This window comes from Geospiza fortis, unplaced genomic scaffold, assembly GCF_000277835.1.
Source record: "Geospiza fortis unplaced genomic scaffold, GeoFor_1.0 scaffold78, whole genome shotgun sequence".
Taxonomy (NCBI): Eukaryota; Metazoa; Chordata; class Aves; order Passeriformes; family Thraupidae; genus Geospiza; species Geospiza fortis.
The window spans coordinates 5,291,647-5,315,947 of NW_005054339.1; the positions used below are offsets into that span (position 1 = coordinate 5,291,647).

Below are 24,301 nucleotides of genomic sequence, written 5' to 3' on the forward strand. Positions count from 1 at the left end.
TCAGGGACAGGGGAATATTTCTTCATCTATAAAGGTGCTTGGGGCTGTTTTTAATCTAAATAGGCTGTTTAATTTCAGCAAAGCTGCTCTGTGCCCCGTTGTTGAATCCTGGCCACTGCCAAAAGCACAGTGCCCTGGGAGCTGCTGAGCAGCATTTCAGAACAATGACCCAGTGTAGGGGTTTCAGTGGCTGAGCACCTGAACCATCCCCCTGGGAGGGCTGAGCGTCTGCAGCCTCCAACAATGCAAGCCTTCATCTGGGGCACAGCAGAGAGCAGTGCCTCTGAGCAAGAACTCTTAGTGAGAAGCTGGGAAGCTTGCTGGCTTTGAGAATTAACTTCTCTCCAGTTGAGCAGGGCATTGCAGGCTGATGCCTGGCTTCCCAGGCTGGTGGTGCCAGCGGGATGGGCTGCTGGGGCTCTGGAAAATGGCATAATCCTCTGTGGGAGCTGGGCTCTTCCCACATTGCGACACAGCAGCCTCTTTTGTGGGGAGGCTAGAAACTTCTCCTGAGTTTTATTCCCACGTCTTCATGCTTCCATTGCAGCAGCAGTAAACTTTCCCATGGCCATCCTGGTTTTGAGTGTGCCTGAGCACTTTATTCCTCCTCAACAGTGTCTCATGCAACAGCCCAAAGATCATAAATATTTGAGGCCAGAGTCTGACAGTAAATTATTTGGGGGCTGAAAGCCTTACTTAATTTTTTCTTGTGTTGCTGGCATTGTGTCATTGGCTTAGTATTAGCAGCAATAATTCAGCTGTGTTAACCAGATGCTGTAATTAAACAAGCTTTTGTTTCCACAAACTGCTTGGAGTGCTGTTGCCGAGCAGTTCAAACACACATCTCCTCCAGGCCATCTCCTGCCCCTTGTCCTTCCTGCTTTCTTGTGGGCTCTTCACTGCTGATTTGCAGTCCAGGCAGCGAGACAGCTCTGAGCTCTCTCAAACTTAGCCATGCTGGAGCTGTGTGGGTGTGGACTCTGATGCCCAGCAGAAAAGCTGTTGTATTGTCTCTAAGCCAGTTTTTTGATACCAAATTACTTCCCTTTGAGTCCTGAAGGGCTGTCATGACCCCTTCTCCCACATAGTCACATAACCTAACTGGAGGAGAGAGCCAAGATGAAGCTGGGGAGGCTGCCAGGGGTGCAGAGCTCCATTTGAGGCTGGCCTGAGCAAGGCTGCTGGGGTGGATGTGATGTCCCTCCCTGCCTGATGCCCTGGGAGACTGGTCTTGTGCCGAATTCCCCCGTGTTTAATGCCTGAGGCTGCGTGTGTAACATCGGGTGTGAGGAAGAGTGTGTCTCACTGTGCTACGTCTTTCTAGGACTGCAGTCGGAGTTTTTCATTAACACGACCAAGGCTGGTCCAGGTACCCTCTCTGTTACAATTGAAGGGCCATCAAAGGTGAAAATGGACTGCCAGGAAACTCCAGAAGGTTACAAAGTCATGTACACACCCATGGCTCCAGGAAACTATTTAATTGGAGTTAAATATGGTGGACCTAACCACATAGTGGGCAGCCCTTTCAAGGCAAAGGTTACAGGTAAAAAGCTAACTAGTATTTACTCTGTGCCTGAAGTAGGTCATGTCATTCAGCAAAAAAATCCTCCCGAGACAATGTGATATTGTAGTCTAGATGCCCAAAACCATGAGAAGCAAAACCCTTTCTCCCCATCGCCTCCAAAGCCTAGCTGAGGGGTCTCAGGAGCAGCTACAAAAGCAGTAGTCACAGAGCTTGACAGCTTGACTCAGTGATGGGCCATAAAACAGCTTTATGGGGTAATATTAAGTCCTGATCTGGTGCTAGGGTCTTGCATGGGTTGCAGGGAAATATGACTTATTTACCCATTTCCCCCACCCTCAAAGCCTGAAACCTGCTCACCTGTAGCATGTGTTACCTCTCTTGGTTTCATTTTGGTGCAGGTATCACCTAGCCAGAGGTCAGTAATGCCTGGGAGGCTCTTAGGTGAAAATCAGGAAGGCTGGTTGAGGAAGCTTGTTCTCTCTCCAGCACTGTGTTTAAGTACAGGCTGAAGCTCATCTCTACTCCTCCCCCTGAGCTTGTGAAACCCTCTTGTGGTGCCCATAGCGTGGTGATGTTCTCGGGAGAGGGTGGCAAGGACTGCGCTCCCCCAGGCTGGGACACGCTCTGCTTTCAAAATGGGTTATTGCAAAATTGCACCTGCTTTTCTGCCAACTCAAGTAATTTTTGGCATTTGGTGATTGGAGCACAATTAACTCTTCTTAAGCAACCCGCTTTGCTTAATGAATCCTGAAGTTCCTGTGGTCCTTTAGCCACTTGAGGGCTCTGGGATGGGATTGTTGCCAGCAGTGCTGGAAGATGTCAGCTTAAAAACCCAAGTAGGAAATTGCTCCTCTCCAAAAATGCATTTTGGATGCAGAATGCATGCTAGTCATTAGGAGGGTTTTGAAACCTCCTTCTGAATGCCTTTCAGATGGGGCAAATCTGAATGTTAGAAACCTTTTCTGTTTCCAGGGCAGCGACTGGTTAGTCCAGGCAGTGCCAATGAAACCTCTTCCATCCTGGTAGAGTCAGTGACAAGGTCATCGACTGAAACTTGCTATAGCGCCATTCCCAAATCCACCTCGGATGCCAGCAAAGTGGTTTCCCGGGGAGCAGGACTCTCAAAGGCTTTTGTGGGTCAGAAAAGCTCCTTCTCTGTTGACTGCAGCAAAGCAGGTATGGATACAGGAACCAGATGGATGTTCAGGATCGGTGGTTTAGCTGAGTGTTTTTTTCTCTAAACCAACTTGCAGAGTTAAAATTCAGAGCTTGAGGTAATGATCTGATACTAAAGAAAAATGCTAAATGCTATACTGTGCTCACCCTGTCAGTCCTAATACAGAGGCCATAAAGTTCCCCTCCAATGGCTTAGTCTGAGCCAGGTGCACCTGCAAGAACCACAGGATTATGGCATGAGAACAAACAGACTGCTGAACTTAAGCAACCCTTGTGGTGCATTGTAGCATGTCATGCACAGTGTTCCTGTTACCTTTTGATGCTCATCATCACCGTCTGGGAGCTGTGTGGTGGGTGGATTACAGGCCAGCTGTGTCCACTGGCCCCTGCTATTAACTTCTGATGAAGTACTTGTAAAGCAATACCAGCTTGTTTTCACAAGCAGCATTGATGGCTCCTGTGCTCTACTTAGTGGTAACCTGTCAGGTCTGGCAAATAGCACAGATAAACCCTCACCTCCATGAGGTTGAAAGCTTTTTAATATAAAATTCCTTCTTACACCAAATTAATCTGAGGTATGGCTCAGCTACCACTCTGTGAATTAAAATAGCAAAATCCATGTGTTACAGAGCCAATATGTTATGATAGAACCAGGCTGCCTTGTTTAAGCTCAGGGACACTAACAGTTGTGTGTTTTGCTGCAGGTTCCAACATGCTGTTAGTTGGCGTCCACGGACCTACAATACCATGTGAAGAGGTGTCCATCAAGCATTTGGGCAGCCATCAGTACAACGTCACTTATGTTGTCAAGGAAAGGGGGGACTATGTCCTGGCAGTGAAGTGGGGTGACGAGCACATTCCTGGCAGTCCCTTCCATGTCACCGTTCCGTAGACACCGCGCTGTCGGGCACTCTCTGCGTTCGCAGCTCAGATGCAGAGCTGTACTGGGTGCAGCCGTGTTGCACAATGCAGTCTCTAGATACACACGGCTCACGTTTCAATAGTCAGGCATAAATTCTAACTGTTTTTTACAAGCATTTCACTTCTATCCTACTTACCAACCTAATGTCAATTTATTTAATATCTCCTCAAATTGTACCTTTGTAGTACTGTCCGGGTCACTGTTAATGTTTGGAGAATCATGTGGATGACTAGACACTAATTTCCCTTGCGGATGTTAAAGACTTTAGATGTTAATTGAAAACTGGAATTTGTCTTTGTAATTGGGTATCTTAACTACTGATTTTATTTGACTGGAGACTTTACATTTTAGTTATGGAATATGACTTGGGCTGTCCCCAGTTCAAATTCTTTTCTGTAAAGAAATGAGGTAAAACTGGTACTATAGTAGGTGCCTTTGTATACTTGATCAATTTTAACGCTTAACATTATAAAAAGCTATTATAAGTAGCTTTACCACTCAAATTTAAAATATTTCTGAAAATGCTTTGCCAATGGTTTACATTTAGAAAAAGTTTATCTTTTATAGCAAACCAAAAGCAGATTGAAAATTACTTCCTGTAAGCTTTCAGCCTCTCTATGTTAACGCTTTGTAACTCTAGAGACAGTTAGCTTTTTGGCCATAATGCTAGTAATGCGGTTTTTAATGAGCTTGGGATGCTGGTGATGTTTCTTCAACTTTACAGATAACCCCCCCACCAGAAACTTTTTGATTTAAGAACAAGCCCTGGGTTGGCTGGGTTAAGTAAAGCCCCTGAAGTTGCCAAGCCAGGCATGGCTGTCACCTGTGTGGCCCAGAGTCACTGCAGTCCAGAGCACCAAGGTGTGTTGAGAAGATGACCACTGGTGTCCCTGGAGGCTGCAGGCCAGGTCAGTGTCTGAGATGAGGCAAAGGAGCCATCCTGGGAATGGGACCCACATCTGCAGTGGGACACAGGGTGGGTCTGTGAAGTTACCAGTAATAGCAATACCAATAATAGCAATATCAATGAACAAACTCCTCTTTGGTGCAAGGTGTTTTATTGTATCTCAGCCCAAGGATATGCCTGAAGCGAACTCACCTCTCCTGAAACCCCCTTTGTGCTGCAACAGGCGTTGCTGCTGAGGGTTAGGGAGTGGAAACTTCCTTGTAACTTGTCTGTTTGTCCCGGATTACTCCATACTACTTCCCAGGTGCATATCTGAATTGCTGCCAGCTGCTGGGGCTTTAGTAAACTCTCCTGATGAGCTCAAACTCTGCAGTTTGGAGAAGGTAGGATTTGTTGAAAACCTGTTGATATGTCACTGTCCCTTGGGAGAAGTTCATGCTTACGGTTCTGTAATTACATGTGGATGTACTGCTCTCCAGCACGGTTATTGGCAAAAAAAGGAAGGTTGGGGTTTTTTTACTGTGCTTTTTTAGTGCCTTAATGTGAAATGCTCACTACATTGTAAACTAGAAAGTAAAAACAAAATAAACTGGAATAAAATGCAGGATTGTAAAATTGTATCTTATAACTTATTAAATAGAAATGTTTGCTTCATTAAAATGTGCATGTTAAAAACAACATCGGATTCTTTTCATATGTAGTCAGTGAAGTTCAGACTGAAAGTACACCACACAGAAACTTCAGGCAGACCAAATAGCCTATGGGCTGTGCAGGTAGCCATGAAAATTTGGGCAGAACCTCAACAGCATTAACTTTTTTCCCCTGAAGCCTTTCTTTTTCCTGAAAACAAATTGGCAGAAGGTTAAGCCATATGTAAATGTGCAGGGTGCACTGGGCACAGTGTGGCTGGAGTATTACACAGCTGTGCTGGTTTGCCCCTGTGCAGACCCCAGGCACGGGGCAGTGCTGTGTCCCTGGAGCTGCTGTCTGGGCTGTAATTCCCTGGGATCCCTGGGGTTGTTTGCAGAAGGTGTCTCCCTGCACCTGGGGCCAGCACCTCCAGGCACAGCCATGGAAACCAGCAGCTGTTTTTTCAAACACTCTCCAAGGACTTTCCTGCCCCAGGCTTATCAGATTATTTCCTTTTTATAGTTAACTCATTAGCCTTGTGGTAGGTGTGTCAGCCTGAGCCTGCTATTCAATGTTTTAAACAAAACAAGCCTGGATACAGCTGTTGGTGTGAGTAAACCTTGAGAGCATCTCACCTGCATAACTCCTATGTCCCAGTCCACCCTGTGCTTGTCTGGCCTTCTCTTGCCTGTTGCCCCTTGTCTTGGTTTAATGACACTGCCTGAAATTAGCAGGAGTTGTCTGTGAAGCTGATAGACCCTGGTTGCTGCTGTGGCTGGGTTTGCCTCCAGTAAAAGCTGAGCTCTGCTTCAAGTGACCAACTCTGCCTGGCCTGGGCACTGTCAGCTGTGGAGTGGCCACAAAAATGACCTTGACAAAAATGACCAAAAATGACCAAAAATGACAAAAAGGACAGCAAGCACCCAGTGGTGGTGATGAGAAGAGCTTCTTGGCAGGGTTGATTTTGGACAACAACCTTCAGCTACCTGCAGCAGCTCTGCCAGCTGAGGTGTGACTGTGTTGGGCACAGATCCGTGCTTTGGGGGACATTCTGCTCTGCTTTTGGCACCTTGACAAAGGTTTCTAAGTGCAGTGGCTACCCTTAGGAGGCTGGGGTGTTGTGTACGTGTTTCTGGTGTCCCAGTGCCTCCTGCTGGGCAGACTTGCAATGGTACAAGATGCACTTTCTTCAGTATAGGAAGAGGACTAGCATCAGTTTTTTCCTTTAGGTGTGAAAGTGCTTTTCTATCAATTTGGTTGACCTCAAGTTCTTTTTCTTTTTTTTTCTTCATTGTTTATATTTCTTTCTTTGTTTTTAGTCTCTCTCCTTGGTGGTTTGCAGTAGCATTTGGCCACTTAGTACCTGTGAGTCCCACTTGGAACTTGATCCTTCCTTAACTGGCCTCAGCTGTCTTGTGAGCACTGCACTAGATGTGGCAGTGCCCTGGTGGCCAGCTGGAGCCCTGCCTGCTGCTGGCAGTGACCCAGGGCAGGGCACTGCCACATGGGACCCATGTGGCACCCATGGCACATCTGGGAGGCTCACTGGGTGTTTTGGTGGATGGTGGAAGGTAGGTCCCTGCAGCACAGCAGTTGCCATGGGGTGGTGACTCCAGAGCATTCCAGCCCCTGCCTGCTACTGGTGGGATGTGTTTGTACATCTCAATGACCACAGAAAGGGCTTTGGAGGTGATGTCCTGGAGCTCCTCACAGCCCATACACTCAGCCTGTCCTTCTCATCCTGCAGCTCAAGTCTGCCCTGTAGCCATCCCTGGCCTGGGCTGTGCTTGTTCCTGCCATACCCTGGGATCTCATGGTTGCCCACTGGCCCTCTCCTTTGCTTTGGGGAGCCGTTGGAGTTCCCTCTTCAGACCCCTCTGGCTGTCCATGGCCTTGGCTCTGTGTTTCTGATGGCCATCTCTGCAGCCAGCATGGCAATACCTCATGTACTGGGGTTTTGCATGCAAAACTGATAATTGCACTTTGCCTTGTGCAGCTGTGAGTATTTCTAATAAATTAAATATATGCATTTAAATTATTTTAATAACTTTAACTTTTAATTTTTTAATATTATTTAAATTATTTAAAACATTCTATTTAATAATTCAAATTATTTATTCTTTACATAATTAATCTTTAAATCTTTATATAATTAATTCTTGAATCATTATATATATGCATGTATATATATATATATATGTTTGTAAAGGTGTTCTAGTATACTTAATTCTTTTTGTCCATGTTGCTGCAGTGGTCAGTCTCCAGGCCTGGGCCTGTACAGAGCACTTTGTGTGTCCAAGCTGGATCTCCCTTCACCCCCAAAAAGCCCTGACCTGCTCTGACATCAGCTGGGTGCATGGCCAATGGGGGTGCTAGGGCTGTTGCTTAGCAGGCCTCTGGATTTGGTAAGATTATGCAAACCCTTTAATTACTTTTCCTTCTAATTGTCTGTTGAAAGTGAGATTGTGACATTTCTCATCCAGAAACTTTTTTTTTCCTCTACTCTCTTTTAGCTTCTGCATTTATTTGTTTTAAATGTATTTGATTATTTTTTTTCTAACTAATTTTTTACTCCACATTGAAATGTACTTGCAGTGCAGACAATGCACTTTTTTCACCTGAAAAAGAAGGGAACAAACTGTGTGTAAATCACATGGAAAAGCCTATCCAAAGTGGTTTCAGACATTGCTTGACAGAAACTGGGAAGGAGTTGCATGAAACTTAATTCAGGGAATGGCACAATGCTTTTTTACACAGTGTTTTTTATTTGTTTGAGGAAAGACTTTCCAAACCATTTGTTATTATGACAGCTGGCTGTGCCATGTTCTCCCATGAGCCAAATGAAACTGGTTGCCCTGTTGTCCTCTGCCAGATCAGGGACAGCTCTGGCACACAAGGAATGGGCCTTGCAAAGCTGCTGGCAGCATCCCCAGGTGTTTATCTGTGCTTTGTGCCTGCTGGCTTGGAGGATCTTATTTTTCTTACCTTTTTTCCTTATTTATTGCATCTCCTGTCCACATCCCGAGCAGCAGAAGGGAGTATTTGGAATTCTGCTGCTGACAGCAGAACACGCACTGGAGCACCCAGCCTTGCTGGGACCAAATCCACTGGGTACCTGAACATGTCAGCATCAAACTCCTCTAAACAAATGTTTATTTTAAAAGTCATTTTTCCTTGTGTTACAGTAACTGAGAGATATTCCCATCCCAGGTGCCATATCTTCACAGCTCCATCCGAGCTGGAAAAGCAGCAGGGAGAACTACAGCATTTTTTTCCTCCACAGCCTTCAGTAATGGTTAATATTCTCAGGTCCCTTTCACTGAAGGTTATGAAAACAGCCTTGCTGCCAGGCCCCCCTCTTGTGTGGGGCTGTTTCCCCAGGGCCTCCTGAGAGAAGGCTTTTAAATGGCTTTTCAGAATTTCTCAGACTTTTGGAGTTAATTTTCATAGTTGTGAATTTATACTGCATTCTTAGAAGAAATATTGTCACTAAATCAGGTTGGATTTATAGCTCCTGTCGCTGTTAATTTGACTGAGATTTAAAGCACATTTTTTAAATGACATGAATGAAAGACTAGTATATATTATTAAAAAAAATTAATAGGAAAATATGATCTAGCAGGACCTAGAGGTATGTTTGACAGCTCTTTCCTGTGCTGAGCTCCCTTTCTGCAAGACCTTGGTACTGCAAATATTTACATCCCTGCTGAGTTGGAAGGCTGAGTCCTTTGGGCCCCATGGAGGAGCTGGCCTTGCCAGGGTGGATATTTCCTTCTGACAGTGATGTCCAGCTAGGGTGTTTTGTTTGGGGGGTGGGATTTTGCATCTGGCTTCCCCAAGAACGGCTGGGGTCAGGTTCTCCTCCCAACAGAGAGGCATTCTGTGCCTCCATATCTCAATGCCAGCATTTGCAGAGCTTTTCAGGGAAGGTTTTTTGTTACTTTGCCAATATGGAAATTAATTCTTATAAATCTGTCTTCTCTCTACCAGAAAATTGCCCCTGCAAACAGTGACAGCTGAGACTCTATATTTAAAATTACACACAAAGTATTTAACCTTGTTTTTCACACTGGCTGGAAAACCAGCCTGCAGAGAAAGGGCACTTGTGGTTTTATACCAGGTGAGAGTGCAGAGGTTGTGTCCCTGACCTGTCAGGATGATGGAGAGGAATGTGAGCTAAATCCAGCTCAGGGAGGTCAGGGTTGGTTGTTAGGAAAAGTTTTTTCACGCAGAGGGTGGATGAGCACAGGAAAAGGCTCCCCAGGCAAGTGGTCACTGCCCCAAGCCTGTCAGAGTTCACAAACCTTTGGACAATGTTCTCAGGCACGTGATGTGAATTTTGGGGTTGTTGTGTGCAGGGTCAGGAGTTGAATTCAATTATTTTTGTGGGTCTCTTTCAACTCAGGATATTCTGTGATTGCAGAGAGAGCCTCTGATCCAAACTGATTGCAGTTTCCCCTGGCACTGGAAAAGGGGATGGTGGCACTGGTGCCAGAACAGCCTCACATCTTTCCCAAAACCAGGTAGAAACCACCAAAGAGCAGAAGCACAGTCACTAGAAGACATCCCAAGGGGCTGGGCAGGCAGGAAAGGCTGTGGTCACTGTGGCCCAAGCCAGCTGTCCTTGTGCTCCTGGTGCTGGCGTGGCAGGGACACCAAGGGGGCCCAGGGGTGGATGTGCCCTGGTCCTGGGAGCTGCTGCCACCTCGTGAGGCTCATCACAGCATCTTTTCTGGTTAAATAACTGTGGGCAACAAATAACCAGACCTCAAGCCAGCAAAATGTTCCCTTTTTATTGCAAAATTTCTGTAGAAACTCGGTGAGCCCAGGGACTCCTTGGGGTCAGCCGCGGGCTGTCTGCAGTGAATGGAGGCGTCTGTGCACAGAACACGGGGTGATGCAGATCCATGGGGAGGTGAAATTCCCTTTCCTTGCCGCGGCTGGGTTTGCTGGCCGTGCTGAGGGTCTGGGTGTGAATTCCGGGAATCCCCGCGGGCTGGGCCCTGCAGAGATGCCACCAGAGGGGGCCCCGGTAGTGTTCGAGCGTGCCCGGCTCCTCTGGCCGGGGCTGGGGCCCTGCGGGACGGGAACCGCGTTACTCTGGGCAGGGAGCTGGGGGAGCTTGCAGGGGCTTTTACCATCCATAGGTGGGGGTGGGGGAAAGTGGTTTTTGAAATTGTTTTTCTTTTGACTAGAGGCAGGAGAAAGGTGAGTGCTGCCCTCACCTCCTTGTCCCCATCTCCCAGGCTTGCTGGGCAGAGAAAAGCTCCGGCAGGACCACTGAGCTCAGGGCTGCAGGGGGCTGAGAGAAGCTCCCCCAGAGAGCCACACGAGCACTCATGGCCCAGGAAGCCTCTGCTCCACTCGTGCTCCTGTTCCATGGCAAATGCTTGGTCAGGGAGTGACCAGCTCCAGCCTGGGGCACGAGTGCTCCTCACAATCCCTGCAGAGGCTGAGGGAGCCATGGAACGCCAAGCTGGGACCAGCTGCTGCCATCACACTGGGAGGCTCTGTGATTTTCCTGCCTTTGATTTTGCTGTCAGTGCCACCAGCACAACACAGCCCTTCTGGGGACTGCAGCTCAGTTGTTGGCTGCACATCTGTATGTGGCCAAACATCTGTACGTGTGTTCATCTGGTCTGGGACACAAGTTTTATGAGGAGTAGCTGGGGCAGGTGGGGTTGTTTAGCCTGGAGAAAAGGAGGCTCAGGAGGGACCTTATCACTCTACAACCCCTGACAGGAGAGTGTAGCCAGGAGGGGGTTGGATGAGGAAACAGCCTCAGGATGCACCAGGAGAAGTTTAGATTGGATATCAGGTACAGACCCTAGAAGAAGAGGCCAGGTGGGTCCCCGTGGGGCTCTGTACCAACTCTCCTGTGTCCTCATTGCTGCCAGTGGCTCAGAAGAGGCAAAAGGAGCTAGGCAGAGCTCTGGGCCAAAGGGTCTCTCACCCTGTGGGCAGTCAGAGAGTGTCAGGGTGTGGGGAGCCGTGCCAAGGCAGGAAGAGATCATGAGCCCTCTCAGGTGAAGGTGCAGATGGACAAACCTGTCCAGCAGAGATGATTGAGGCTGTAGAGAAGAGGCAGTCCTGCTTTGGGCTGCTGCTGTGGGCTCCTAGGGGTTTCCCTGCCAAGAGGCTTTCGCCCCCAGGGCAGTAAAAACCTCCCTCGTGTGGGTTTCTGTGGGGTGAGGAGCAGAGAGAGCTTCTGTAGGCTGGGGAGGGGCTCTCTGCAGGGCAGTGGGAAGTGGGGATGCCTCCAGTACCATGCATTGGAGAAGGGCTTCCCAAGAAACCCAGCCTGAGGGATTGGGGGTCTCAGCACTTTTAGTTCAGCTGAGCCCCCTCTGCTCTGTGCTCCCTGTGAACAGGGCTGCTGGGGAGGAAACACTTTTCCACTTCTGAAGAGCCTCTTTGTTTCTCTCCCAGCCATGGTCTGAGGTCTGGCTTGCATGAGACAAAGTCTCTCCAGGAATTTTGGATTCCCAGTGAAAAACTTCTGTTTGATCATAAATAAAGCTCAAGGAGCCTTATTCATCAAAAAGAGAAACTTTGTTCTGGCTGCAGAATATATTGAGGCTCCTGCAGGCTGGAACAACTTAAAACCCCTTTGCAGTTGGGGCAGCTGGGTAATGATCCCCAGGGGGGGAAATCTAGAGACAACAGGAACTGTTAAATATTTTAGGATGTAATTATAATATTGTCTAATGAATAGCTAGAGAGACAGACTGTGCTGACAGTGGGAGTCTGGGACACCTCCCAGCCTCTATCAAATGTACAATGTGAGTGCAGATGCTCTCTGCTGTGAATCCCACAAAACTGTCCCAGCCCTCCAAGGAGGTGCATCATTTATGCATTAGGATGTCTCTCTGCTGGTCAGAAGCTCAGCATCTCTGCAAAATGAACCTTTCTTCTCCCCCAAGGTTTGAGTGCTGAGCAGGACTCCATTTGGTGTGGGGTATCCCCTGAGTCAGAGCTGCTGTGGTTGCATCTCCTCCCAATTTCTTGTGCATCCCCATCCAACTCACTGGTGGGGTGGGACAGAAAATGCCTTGACTCTGTGCAAGTGCTGCACAGCAGCAACAAAACCATCTTTGTGTTATCCACACAGTTTTCAGCACAAACCCAAGACACAGCTCCATGCAACTACTGTGAAGAGCATTCCCTCTATCCCAGCCCAACCCAGCACGCTGCTCTGGACCAGCCACTCCCCAGGCTCTCTCTGGCCACATCTCCTATCCTCAAGTGATGCATAAAGGGCTATACCAAATATTGCAAGTAAGGACAAATATTTCCAGTAAAACTTAGTTGTAATTATGTATTTTTCATGACTGAATGTGTCCATTATTGCTTTTCTGGAGGGCGATTTCTTTCTCTGTGCACTACTCCTTTCTGAAAGCCAGGAGACAGAAAGTGCTTACATGGAAGCAAGATGTGGGGCCAGAGACTCAGACTCATTTCAGCCTTCACATGAACCATCACTGATGTCAGCCAGACAGTGACATCTCTATAAAAATCCCAATGTAAATATTTGTTCTAAATCAGGCTTTTTCCTTTGTGTTGACTGCAATTTAAGTGAGGGAGCGTATGAAATGCTGTATCGTTCCAAGTTTAATTGCTACTAAAAGTTGGAGGATTTGTTGTCTGCCTTGCACACAATCTCCTGGGATAATTTTCTCTTAATTTAGTTTCTTTCCTCAAATTCTTCTCCCTGAACAGTCGGTTTCACAAAGGCCAAACTGTTTTCCTCCCACAAAGCCTCTCTCATTCACCTGCCCTCTCTGCCCCTTCAGCAGGCAACCTGGGGTGCATTGATGAAGGGAAATGAATATTTGTCTCTACTAGCAGTTGGATTATTCCCACTCCCCAGATGCCATCTGTGTGACAGGGTTTGGTTTGCACTAAATACTGCCTGTGGGCTGAGCTAGGAACACAGATTGCTGCACCATTACATTAAATAATCATCACTGAAGTCTGGTTCATCAGAGGACTTTGGGCTGCCATGGAGATTTTTTTTGAGGGGGGATGCAGTTCACTTACATGTCAGGATGCTGAAATCAGATTTTGATGTGAATTTTATGACACTCTGTTGGCAGCAGTGTCACCTGGGATCTCTGGGGCATCTCACCTGAGGTCTGCAGGTGGCCAGGGGTGAGAACCATCAGCTTCCTGCTGCCCCAAGCTTGGGGCAGTGCAGAAAAGGGGCTCTCACTGCCTGTCCCTCTGTCCCTTCTGTCTTTCCCAAATCCCTGGATGCTGTGACCAATTTAAACCCCTCACTGAGAAATACTCTAAATTCAGCAATATTCTACATTGCAAACCACCAGGTACAACCTCATGTCCACTGGCTGCAGCTCTGAAGCATAAACACACACCGAGAGGCACACACATGATGCAAAAAGGTCCTTTTTAGTCCTTCTGCCCCTGCAGAGGAATGGCAGAGCTCCAGAGCCCATGGGAACATGTGGAGCTCCCTGCCCTTCAGGTGTGGCAGGTAAAGCACACAGAAATATTTCAGCCCTGCAGTAGCCCCTTACATTTGTGACCAGTACAGTAAGTACAGTGTGCTGCTTCTAGCTGATTTATTTCTATATACAATGAAGAAAAAACCAGCATGAAGGCTTAATTTGCCTTCTCACTCAAAATATTTGAACTTTACAAAATATTTGGCTTTTTTTACCTGCTAAATATTGCACTTGCTGTGAGCATTTCTATACCAGACTTCTGCAAGATCTGTGCCAGGTAGGAGGACTCAGCATGCTCATGATCTCGATGAGCGGCTCTTCTTTGGTCTCCTCTTCCTTGAAAACTTGGATCTCAGCCAGTTGAAGAAGCCTCCTTTTGCTTTTAAGTCAAATTCTACTGGGAAATGGTCACTCACTCCCAGTGCCTGCAAGGCAACAGCACAGAGGGTTGGGAGCTCTGTGCCAGCCCTGGCTGGATGTGGGGAGGTGGCACCATGGGCATTGCACCACTTTGGGAGGGATGGTCACAGAGCCCTGGTTTCACAGCCAGGTCTGTGTTCAGCACTGCCTGGGCACTGCTGGCTCTGTGCTCCTGTGTTAGCCCTCCCCTGCTGCTGCAGGGGCTGTGCTCTGCCTACCTGCTCCTCAGTCATCTGAAACTCCTCCTGGAAATCAAAGATGTTGGCAGAGTGTGGCACCACAGCCTGGATGAGCTTCTGTCCACTGACCACAATCCTGCAAGGGACAAGGGAGGGGGTGCTGTGATGGGGTGCCTGACCCGTGGCAGCCACACTGCACTGGGCTGGTGGCCAGAGAGGTGGCTCTGAGGAAGTCACAGCCATGTGTGGTTTGTCCTTGCCCATGGACTGCCCACCCAGAGATGGCAGCTCCTGTAGGTGCCACACAGGCAGAGAGGCACATAAATATCTTGGTGTGCACTGGCCCTGGAAGCCAGCATTAAATGACTTCTGCCTAAACCCACCCAACAATGCTGCAAATTTCACAGCCCTGCTTTGGATACAACAATCACAGGACAATGTCTGAGGTATCAGTGAAGGCCTGCTCAGGCCCAGGAATTCATCCTTCAGGAGGACTCTGGGCTCTAACAGCAGATGTATTCTTGTCGCTGCTGAGGGAGCTGCAGTGGCAGCAGGACTGCCACATGTCCAGGGCAAGGTGAGGTGTCCCCTCTGTGTGTTTGTCAATCCAAATTACAAGCACAGCAGCAAAAGCCGTGGTGCAAGTCTGGCATGGAGAAGGCAGCAGCAGCTCCTGCCAGGTGTCTGCAGGGCTCCCTGCAGATGAGAAGAGCTGCTCTCTGTCCTGTCATCTGTCCCCCCCTGAGCCACAGCAGTGGCTGGTTCTGTGTAAATCCTGCCCAGTCTGGTCTGCACTGGGCTGTGTGCTCCTGACTGGAAGCATTTGGATCACATTTCCCCTGGACACTGCTTTATCTCTGATGGCCTCATGAACATTTGTTTCCTCTGTTGGTCGCTCACACCTCTTGATACAATTTTTCTCTCAGAGAGTCGTAGCCAATGGGTGGTTTGGCAGTGAGCCCTTTACCTGTCATATGGGCATCTGGTGCTGTTCCTCACGGTTGTGTCATTTTTGTCACCAATTAGCCACAGGAACTCGGAGTAGGTCCTCAGACGGATGTTCTTCCACTGCTTCTGGGGAACATAGCTGCACCCAGCATTGAAGTCCCCCATGAAGATGAAGTTCTGGAAGGCAGGAGGATTTCCAAATGTAATCATGAGGACAGCTTTTCAAAAGAAGACCAATGAGGATTTTTATGATGCATGGATGCAGTGGGGTTTCTCCTTTCTGCTGGGCACATCAGGACACGCTGATAATAGTTTTATTAGGTGATCAAGTTTACTGTATAAAATGTGGAGAGCTCAATGAAAATACACCAAAGAGATATTTAAAACCTGGGGTGCATTGTCAATGGGTTTGAGGTTTTCAGCTCTGAATAGTGAATAATGTGGCCAGTGACTCAGTAGCAAAGCCCAATTAGTGACACAGATGTGGCAACCAACCTCAGTTTTCCAGCGTTGCTTGACATCTAAATACACATCATAGAGCTCATCAATCTCCCTCACTGCTGTGTCTGGTGTGGTGTGCAGAGGGATAATGGCAAACTCACTGACAGCTTCAAAACAAGGCAGAGGAACAAGAAAAATGTAATGGTTAGACAGAGAATGAGTCACAAAGAAACAGAGACTGACTTGTCAGCAAGGGGATTTTTCTGAGGGAGAAACAGCTTCTGCTCTGACTGTAGGCCAGGGTGATCTCTGTGGCTGCACAGTGACCCCCTCCAGGCACTCAGCTGGGCCTGAGGGGCTGTGCCAGTGCAGGCAAATCCTGACCCAGCGCACACACAGGAACTGCTCCCAGGCTGTGCCAGCAGCAGGGAATGCATCCACCAACCCACTGCCCGTGGCAGCAGCAGAGGCTTTCCCAGCAGGGCATGTGCAGGGCTGTGGGGTTTCCCAGAGGCATCAGCTCTGAAGGGAAAATGCTGCTTGTGGGAGGAAAGACAGAGTGGGGTCTGGATGCAGCTCTGGAGCCTCTGGCGTGGTCCAGCCAGGGCTGCTGGGCTGGCTCACAGTGGAGCAGTGACTTGTTTCTGAAACACCTCACCAGTTTTGGGAGACTGCCACCAGATGACGAAGGGCTCTCTGGAGAAGACATCCTCATCCCCAGGCTGGGTGTCAGGGTACTGGTAGGTTTGTCTCACTGACACCTGGTCTTGCCTGCAGCACAATGAACAGGACGGGGGATGTCACACCCGTGGCTCACTGAGGTGTGTCTAACACTGACCCCGTGCTCTGACCTGGGCCCCAGGCCACAGTCTGGGGTGGGTACAGACACACAGGTGGCTGTGCTGGGATGATCCCCACATCCTGCACAGCCCAGCCCACCTGCACAGCCTGCCCCTCTCTGGCTCCCTCACAGCAAAGCCACCACCGCGTCCAGCCCATCTCCAGGGCTGTGTCCCAGAGAGCAGGGGAGGGGCTGGCTGGTTGGCAAAGGGGGCTCACCCACCTGTAGATGAAGGCATACTGCTCCTTGTAGCTGTTCCTTCCCAGCCTCTGGCTGGCCACACACCTGTACTCCTCCTTTGGCCCCTTCCTCTGACTGGAAGGAAAGGGATGTTCTGAGTTTATTTCTGCACTCACAAGGGGCTGAATGTGAGATAATTTTGTCTCTGCTCAGGGGTTTGGGCATTGCCTGCCAGACCTCAGAGGCAGGTGGGTACAGCCACTAAACCCTTCTCAGGAGCTGGAGCCCTGCTCTGTCACTTGCTCTTCACTGCACCCTCTCCCTGCTCATTGCAGCCTCTGTCTCTCCTTCAGCTGGCTGTCATGTCCATCCAGCTGAACACTTCTATTTCCTCTGGATGTCTGGATTGTCCAGGCAAGCAATCCCTAATCTGAAGCAGTTCCAAGTCCTGCAGGAAGGTGGCTGTCCTGCTGCAGCCTGATGCCAGCCCCTGAGGGCATTTCCCCTTATTTTCTTTCTCCTTTGGGAGTTTCTCTGTAGCAAATTGAATTTAACTTGGTTATACTGATTTAAAAATGTGTTCTACAGTGGCCTGGAGCTGCCTTTGCTCCTGTCCCTCAGCAAGACTGTCAGAGTCTGGTCCCTCCTTGACACAGGGACAGAGCCCACATCCTCAGATGTTGCCCCAGGAAAGCGGCACGGAGCAGAGCACAGGCTCTTGCCAAGCAGCTTTCCCAACATTTGTCCATTTGCCCATGGCCACCCTACCTGGTGAGCTTCTCCACCAGGAGGGGACAAACACGGTTCTTGCTGTCCTTGATTTCCATCAGCAGCATGATGTCACAGCGGGAAACGATCTGCAGGGGGAAGGAGCAGGAGGAAGTTTGCACACGCCTGGTTTGGGAGGATTGGGAAGGGTTAGGAAGAAGTGGTTACAGTGGTTCCATGGGGGAAATCCTGTGAGAAAGAGGCGCCACGCAGCCTGGGGTGGTGGGAGGGCAGCAGGGGCTGGAACGGAGCTTTTCTGCTTTCAGAGCTGCTGCAGAGCCCGGCAGGAACTGGGAGAGGGAACCCGGGAGCACAAGAGTTTCAGATTTAGCGGAAAACTTCGGCAGCTGACCCTGAAGAGGAAGTGTGGAGGGGAAGGGGCAGCGAAAGCCACTCTCTGAGCCTGGTTCCAGCATCTCCAGCAGGGCAGGGGCGCTGCCTCTGCCCGCCCCACTCCTTCCCCACGGTGAGCACCCACCTGTCCCAGGCTGCTGCAGATCCCTCTGGAACAGCCCCGGGAGCCCCGAGAAACCCCCTGTCCGGAATGGGCTGCCAACACCAGGGGCTGCACTGAGGGCTCAGCTCCCACAGCTGCTGTTGGGATTCCCCGTGGGAAAGTCCAGCTCACCCAAAGCCCAACATTCTCAGGGGCTTCCCTCTGCCCCCGGTTTCACTGTACTTCAGACCTCGTGGGGGATTTTGGTCAGGAAAAAAAGCCCTTCTTTGCCCCCTGAAACTTACCCACAATTATCTAAGTGACCCCAACATTTAGTATATATATTTATATACACAAATACATATTTAGTACATATTGCCCACAGCGATGACAGCACAGAAGAACAGTCTGGGAATGCAAAGCCAAGCAAACCACTCTTCTCTGCCAGTTTGCAATAAAAGGAATACAACCCAACAATGTGGTGCCATTCCTCCTTGTGCCATGCTGCACACACAGCCCCTCACAATGCCAAGCCCCTTGTGCTCCCTCACTGTGCCATCTTGGAGGGCATTTGCAAAGCTCCAAGTCTTAAAGGTAGTTCTTTTTAAAGCCAGGGTTATCTTCAGCTTTTGCAGAGGCAGCCTGATGGTGAGGGTTTGCTTACAGAAATTGGTTTTTCAAATTTCTACCAGACTCTAATTTGACAGATACTATTTGCTGTCCTGAGAATAGGTTTAATTAGACAAGAATATTTGAGAACAATTAGCACATAAAGAAGGTAAATCATGTATCACAAAACAAAGCTTTATGGATTTAAATTGAAAATTATTTTTACTGTGCATTGAGGTTTTCCTCCTTTTGTAACTCAATTTCCAAAGGGAACTGCAACAATTTTTTCAGTTATATTCCCATGAAGGCTAAAATAACAACATACATTCTGTTCAACAATATGCATTTTGTTCAGCTGATTTTTACTTTAAGAATACAATATTCTTTAAATAATTAGCTCTTTTTTTTTTTGCTTGATATTTAACTGTGAAAGACAAGCAAAGTGCAAGATTGTGCATCCAAGAAAAGCTAGAAACACCAGAAAGCTCAATGTCTGTCACATCCAGGCAAACAAACGTACCTTTACCACAGCATCGACGACTTCATGTTTGGCTATTTTAGCTTCTCCAAAAGACATCACATTGAAGGAGCAGATTTTTAGGCTCAGAGTTGGGTTGAAATGGAAGAGTGAAAGCAAGAAGAAGAGCAGCATCTTCATGGAGCTGGGCAAAATGAGCTGCTGCGAGCGTGCCTATGGACATGTGTGTGTTTATGCACCCGTCCCTCTGCGGCTGGCTGGGGTCAAACCCAGCAGCCAGCTGGGTCAGTCAGGAACAGGAATCACCATTTCCTCCTTTCCCTCACGTCCATCTCCCACCACAAAGCAGCATGGAGACTTTGAGCTCCTCCCTGAGGGGAAAACAGGCTCTTCTGAGCCAGCCTCTGGATCCTGGCAGAGCAACAGCTCCAGCAGAAGCCACTGTCCCTCCCCACAGGGAGACACCAGCTGTGGGGTGCTGGCCATGACTGTGACCACTCTGGGCTGTGCTGGGCTGGGACCAGGCTCCCTGGGCCATTCCAGGCCAGCAGTCAAGACCAGGAGATGGATGGGGTGGATGGTGAAAGGGTCTGGGAAGCAGCAGGGGGGAAGACTGGGATTTCTGGAGGGCACCAGAAGCCCATTGGAAGGGACTGCCAGGCAGCCATGGTAAGATACATGATGCCCCAGCACCGTCCCTCAAACTGCTGGCCAAGTGTCCCAGCACAGGAGCCTTGGTTTGTGCATTTGCTGTGTGGTGGAAGGGGACACAGGAGTCTGGCTAAAACAACACCTGAGTGAGGATGCTGCAGGTGGGATGGCTTGGTCCCCTGAGGTGGCTTTTGCAGGGAAATCACCCCCCTACCCTCTTAATCCTCCACCACGTGCCAGCCCTCAGCCAGAGACACATTTGTTGGCCCTCAATCAAGTTATAAAGGCAGGAGGTGTAACAAGAGCTCAAGCCAAGTGACATCTTTAAGTGCCTTGATTTTTTCTCCCTGTGCTGACAGGGTGCTTTCATATCCTCCTTCCCTTCTCTAGGAACACCCAGCCTGCTGCACCCTGCTGCCCAAGCAGGTCTAGATCCAGAGGCACCAGGACATGGCTGAACCAACAGAACAGGCTGAGGTGCAGGCAGCACAAAGCACAGCACGTGGCAGGGCTCCCAAGAACATGGCATAGCTGGAAGCAGTGGGATCCAGGCTTGCTGGGGAGGCAAGTTCTCCAGGGAATGTGCTGCAGGTGTTGGAATAGGCACCACCAATCCCTCCTGGCATTACTGGAATTTGGAGCCCTGGCTGCCAGCAAGGGAAGTGTCACCACATTACTGCAGTGATTGCCAACCAACCTGGGGAGCGGGCAGGCCTTCCTGCAAAATAACAGGGATTAGGGGGTGCTTCCTCTGCTCTGGGTCTCCAGTGAGCTGTCCCCAGGCAGGACAGGCTCTGGAAGAAACTAATAAAGAGAGAGGGGAGGAAAAGTGGCAGCCTTGGAGGGGTAATCTCCAGCTTAACCTTGCTGAAAGCTCAGCCTGAGCCAAGCGCTTGCGACAGCAGCTGCAGCCTCAAGGTCGGAGTCATCCAAACCCAGAGCTCCCCCCAAAATCACGCTTGTTTTGGCTACGCTGGCATCAAAGAGCAAGTGGTTTTTGTGGTGCCCATGAAGGCTTTGACCCTGAACCATGGCTGTCAGTGCTGTGTTTATCTTCAGGGCTCTTGGCATATCAGTTACCTCTCTCCTCCGCCCCAGGCATTATCAGGGGGACAAACAGCAGCCAGTCACCTGCGGGGGGTGACACAGGGAGCTCATGTTCCTTTCTGCAGCACTTTACTCCCTGTTTACTGCATCTTCTGATCAGCCTTATCAGATCATAAAACCTGCTCGATGTGGGTGCATGAGCACTGACAGTTCAGGGCTGCCCTGCCCTTGCACAAGAAGCTGCTGCTGAAACCAGCACAGTCCGGGGTTCCTGTCCCCACTTGGAATGATGGCAGGTGAGGGACCCTCTCCAGATGAGCAGCACCTGTGGGACATTCACCAATAAAGCCCTCCTCAGGCTCTCCCTGGTCCCAGGCCCTGGAGGAGCTCAGCAGGCTGAGGGCAAGGCAGGAGCCAGTTTGGGCAGGGGCTCTGGGCAGTGAGCAGGAGCTGCCAGGGCCCTTTGGTGGAGCCTGTCCTGGGGCTGTGGCTGCTGTGCCACCCCCTGGAGCAGCAGCTCAGCCCCTCCATCTTCCTCCCAGTGCCCAGGAGGTGCTGTGGGGTGGATGGCGTGAGAAGTGTCCCTGTATCATGTGCTTGCTTAGGGTCCCCATGGGACAGGGGGGTGTGAGGGTCCTGCAGCCACGAGGGAGTTCCTCCTCTCCCTTCAGGCACAGCTGCTTCCTTTTGGCTGCCTCTGGGGAACACACAGAATTGTTTTTGTGGGCAGAGATGGACTGAGAGGACCTCTGAGGTTTCCTGTGCCTCCCTGGGAGGGCTGCAGGGAGACACTGTGGGGCCAGCCCACATGCCCTTCTGCTCTGCAGAGGCAGCCTGCTCTGGGTGCTCCATGAGGGGGAGCACCCCTGGGCTGCTGGGGCCTGGCTGCAGCCTCATTTCTCCTCTGTAGGACAGATGTGGTGGCTGAGTGCTGCTCGGGGCTGGGCACTGCTGGGGACACCCGTGCTGCTGTGCCCTTTCAGCCAAGGGTGCAAAGAGCGGCCAGATCGGCCTGAGCCCCAGCCTGTGGGGCTGTCCCTGCTGCCCCACCTGACTCCCCCATTAGCCTGTTCCCCCAAAGAGCAGATTGGCTCCAGGGAACAGGGCCAGCATGGGCAGAGGGTGCTGGGTGTGAGGGGCACTGTGGGGACCAACAGCCCCAGGCTGGTGCTCCCCAGGAGCCACCACAGCTCTGTTTTCTGGACAAGGGGCCTCCCCTTCCACGTAGCAGGCTTTAAAGTGTTGCATATCCCTTAATTTTTACCATTTTTACACAAATTGCTGCTCTGACAACATCTGTTATTACAGGGGGAGGTCCAGGAAGGGCCAGCCCCGAAGATGCCATCACCATAAAAGTGGGCAAATGAAATGGCCTTTGGGCTCCTGGTGACCTCATCACAAGCATCAGGCAGAGCATTTTATCACAGTCTCCTGGACTCTCAGGTTAATAAGTAGTAAAGCACTTGAGCCATTTTGGATTGCTAAAGTTCATAGCTGCGCTGCAGGCCATATATGGGCATTTGGGAAGCATTTCAGTGCCAATACAATGGCAATATTGTCCTGCTGTGACCCTCAGGCATTTCAGTGCAGTGCAGGGTAAAAGTATTTGGTATGTAAGATATGTGGAATGTTTTGAATCAAATCTTTGATACTCAGTTTTTATTTATAATTCTTGAAGGTAAGTGTCCTACCTTATTAATTACTGTCAAGGCACAATTCCTTTGCTGGTCCAGGACTCTGATAAGGTTTTCTTTTTCAATTTAATATGTCAGTATTGTTCACTTAGTGGTTTGAAGCATGACAGCCTGCCCACTACAAGGCAGTCCAAGGAAAAATGCCTCATGATGTTTCCAGTTTCTTGAAGGAGACTGCTTAGCTGAGCTGTAGGAGAGCAGGAGGTAATCTGAAATACAGGCTTTCATGCATGACGAGATGAAGCCTTGAAGTTAATCCTCTATAAAGATATTGCAGCCACCAAATAAGGTTTTGTGCCAATAAGTACACCCATATTGTTAGCAGTTAAAGATGTAATTAAAATGCACATGAGACATGCATTAAATTTGAGTAGAGTTAATAAAGCATTTTTAAAAGCTATTATTAGGCAAGCAGGTCTTGCTTCATAATGTTTTAAACAGCAGGAACATTGTTGCTGTGTTTGTCCCAGGTTGTGCAATGAAGGCCCTGAAGAGTGACAGGGTGGCTGCTCCAGGTGTGCCCAGAGGAGTTTTCACCCCTGTGTTCTCACCCAGAGCTGCTCCAGGTGTGCCCAGAGGAGTTTTTACCCCAGTGCTCACCCAGAGCTGCTCTGTTTGCAACAAGGTGAGCTGGGATCTTATCCCTGTCCTGGGGGATGAATTTCTGTAGCTCTGTGTTATTAAAGTGGCACTGCTCAGGGCATGGCAAGGCCTTCCTGAACAGCAGCTCCCATGGTGGGCTCTGGGGCGCCCACCTGCCCTCTCCCATGCCCACAGTGCCCTGGGCACTGCTCGTGCCACAGGGCCACCACTGTGCCAGTGGGAATAGATGGGGACAAGGCACCCTGGGAGGATGATTCAGCCCACCAAGGCAGTGTGCAGCCACTTGTTGTGATGGCAAACATCCTCACATGCCCTGGGGATTCCTCACCCAGCAGCGGAAAACACCATGCAAACCTTTCACCTAGTGGAGCAACGCTGCTTCTCAGATTGGTGAGGAAGTCTGAGCTCTCCACAGCCATCCTGGACTGAATCCAGCCACAGCTTCCACCTTTGTATGGGAAACAAGACTGTTTACATAAAAGGTTCGTGTCCTGGTTTCTGGGGCCATGCAACAGCTATTTCTGATTTTTTAAAATGTATTTTTTATCATGTGGTTGCTCTGTTTTAGATACATTTTGTTTCTCATAAGTCATCAATGGATCATGAATCATCATTGTGGTCATTGTCTGTCCTGCTCACAGATCAAAGCTGTGCTCCTGTGCTGGTGGGAAGCCCAGCTCCTGACACTGCCTTGGCAATGAGTAATTTTCAGCTAAGGCCAGCATAGCTGGTGCTGGGCTCCAAAATACCAGCAGCCTCAGAGGGTGACCAAGGGGTGACTCAGTCCTTGCCAGCTGCCACAGCTGTGTGATGAGCTGTCTGTGGGCTGAGAAAAGAAACAAAACTCATGGGGCAGGTCAGTGCAGGCACTGGCTTTTAATTTGGGCTTGCCATATTGCAGCCATCCCAAACATGGCCTTGCAGGGTCCTGAGGAGGTGCCCACAGAACAGCTGGGGTTTCCTCTGCAGCCTGAGGCTCATCTGCCCTCTGTGGGCACAGGGAGCCCAGCTGTGCCCTGCACTCCCCCCATTGCTCCCCCTGTGCCATCTCGAGTGCCGAGGTCTGCTCTGCTGTGCAGGGACAGAGGAGCAGCCTCAGCCCCTGCCTGGCCAAGGGATCAGGGCACTGCAAACTGCCCCTCCAGCAGGGCTGTGACCTGCTGGAGCTGTGGCTCATTCCTGGCAGTGGCTGGGTCAGGGGAGCCCATCACCACCAAAGGGGACTCTCAGTGACCATTCCCTGCGGCTGCTCACAGAGCCTGCAGGACTGGGTTCCTGCTCAGCTCGTGCTGTGTTTCGACACAAAACCATCGCAGGTCTCTGCTTCAGCCGCTCTATTTTAGGCCCCATCATTTGCTGTGGCTGTGTCCAGGGGCATTCC

The 24,301-nt window shown here is 49.8% G+C and overlaps 2 protein-coding genes across 5 annotated transcripts in view; one reads left to right on the top strand and one right to left on the bottom strand.

Annotated features, from left to right (window-relative positions):
* FLNB (filamin B) overlaps positions 1-5,208 on the top strand; it is a 70,737-nt gene extending 65,529 nt beyond the window's left edge. The window contains exons 43-45 of one of the 3 annotated variants that reach the window (XM_005422462.2): positions 1,325-1,543; positions 2,498-2,701; positions 3,406-4,702. In XM_005422462.2, coding sequence (XP_005422519.1) covers positions 1,325-1,543; positions 2,498-2,701; positions 3,406-3,593 — 611 coding nt within the window. In that variant the 3' untranslated portion in view covers positions 3,594-4,702. Of the gene's footprint in view, positions 1-1,324; positions 1,544-2,497; positions 2,702-3,405 lie in introns of all 3 variants that reach the window. The other 2 variants (XM_005422461.3, XM_031058173.1) reach the window with 2 other exon arrangements.
* An 8,524-nt stretch (positions 5,209-13,732) lies between these two features.
* On the bottom strand, positions 13,733-19,183 carry DNASE1L3 (deoxyribonuclease 1 like 3). 2 transcript variants are annotated; one of them, XM_005422464.2, is made up of 8 exons: positions 18,968-19,183; positions 17,403-17,491; positions 16,677-16,769; positions 16,272-16,384; positions 15,668-15,780; positions 15,192-15,349; positions 14,264-14,360; positions 13,733-14,050 (listed from the first exon to the last, which is right to left on the bottom strand). In XM_005422464.2, the coding sequence occupies exons 1-8, from the start codon at positions 19,103-19,105 to the stop codon at positions 13,922-13,924; spliced, it is 930 nt and encodes a 309-aa protein (XP_005422521.1). In that variant the 5' UTR covers positions 19,106-19,183; the 3' UTR covers positions 13,733-13,921. The 2 variants fall into 2 exon arrangements, with proteins under 2 accessions (XP_005422521.1, XP_030914034.1); XM_031058174.1 differs by having other exon boundaries at positions 17,403-17,528; positions 18,968-18,986.
* Positions 19,184-24,301: the final 5,118 nt, after the last annotated feature.

Excerpts from the sequence above, each read along its gene's own strand:
- DNASE1L3 (XM_005422464.2), bottom strand. The coding sequence starts at position 19,105 with ATGAAGATGCTGCTCTTCTTCTTGCTTTCACTCTTCCATTTCAACCCA. Across the intron at positions 17,492-18,967 it reads TCGTCGATGCTGTGGTAAAG|ATCGTTTCCCGCTGTGACAT; the intron begins GTACGTTTGTTT and ends TTCCCCCTGCAG. Across the intron at positions 14,051-14,263 it reads TTCAGATGACTGAGGAGCAG|GCACTGGGAGTGAGTGACCA; the intron begins GTAGGCAGAGCA and ends GTTGCCTTGCAG.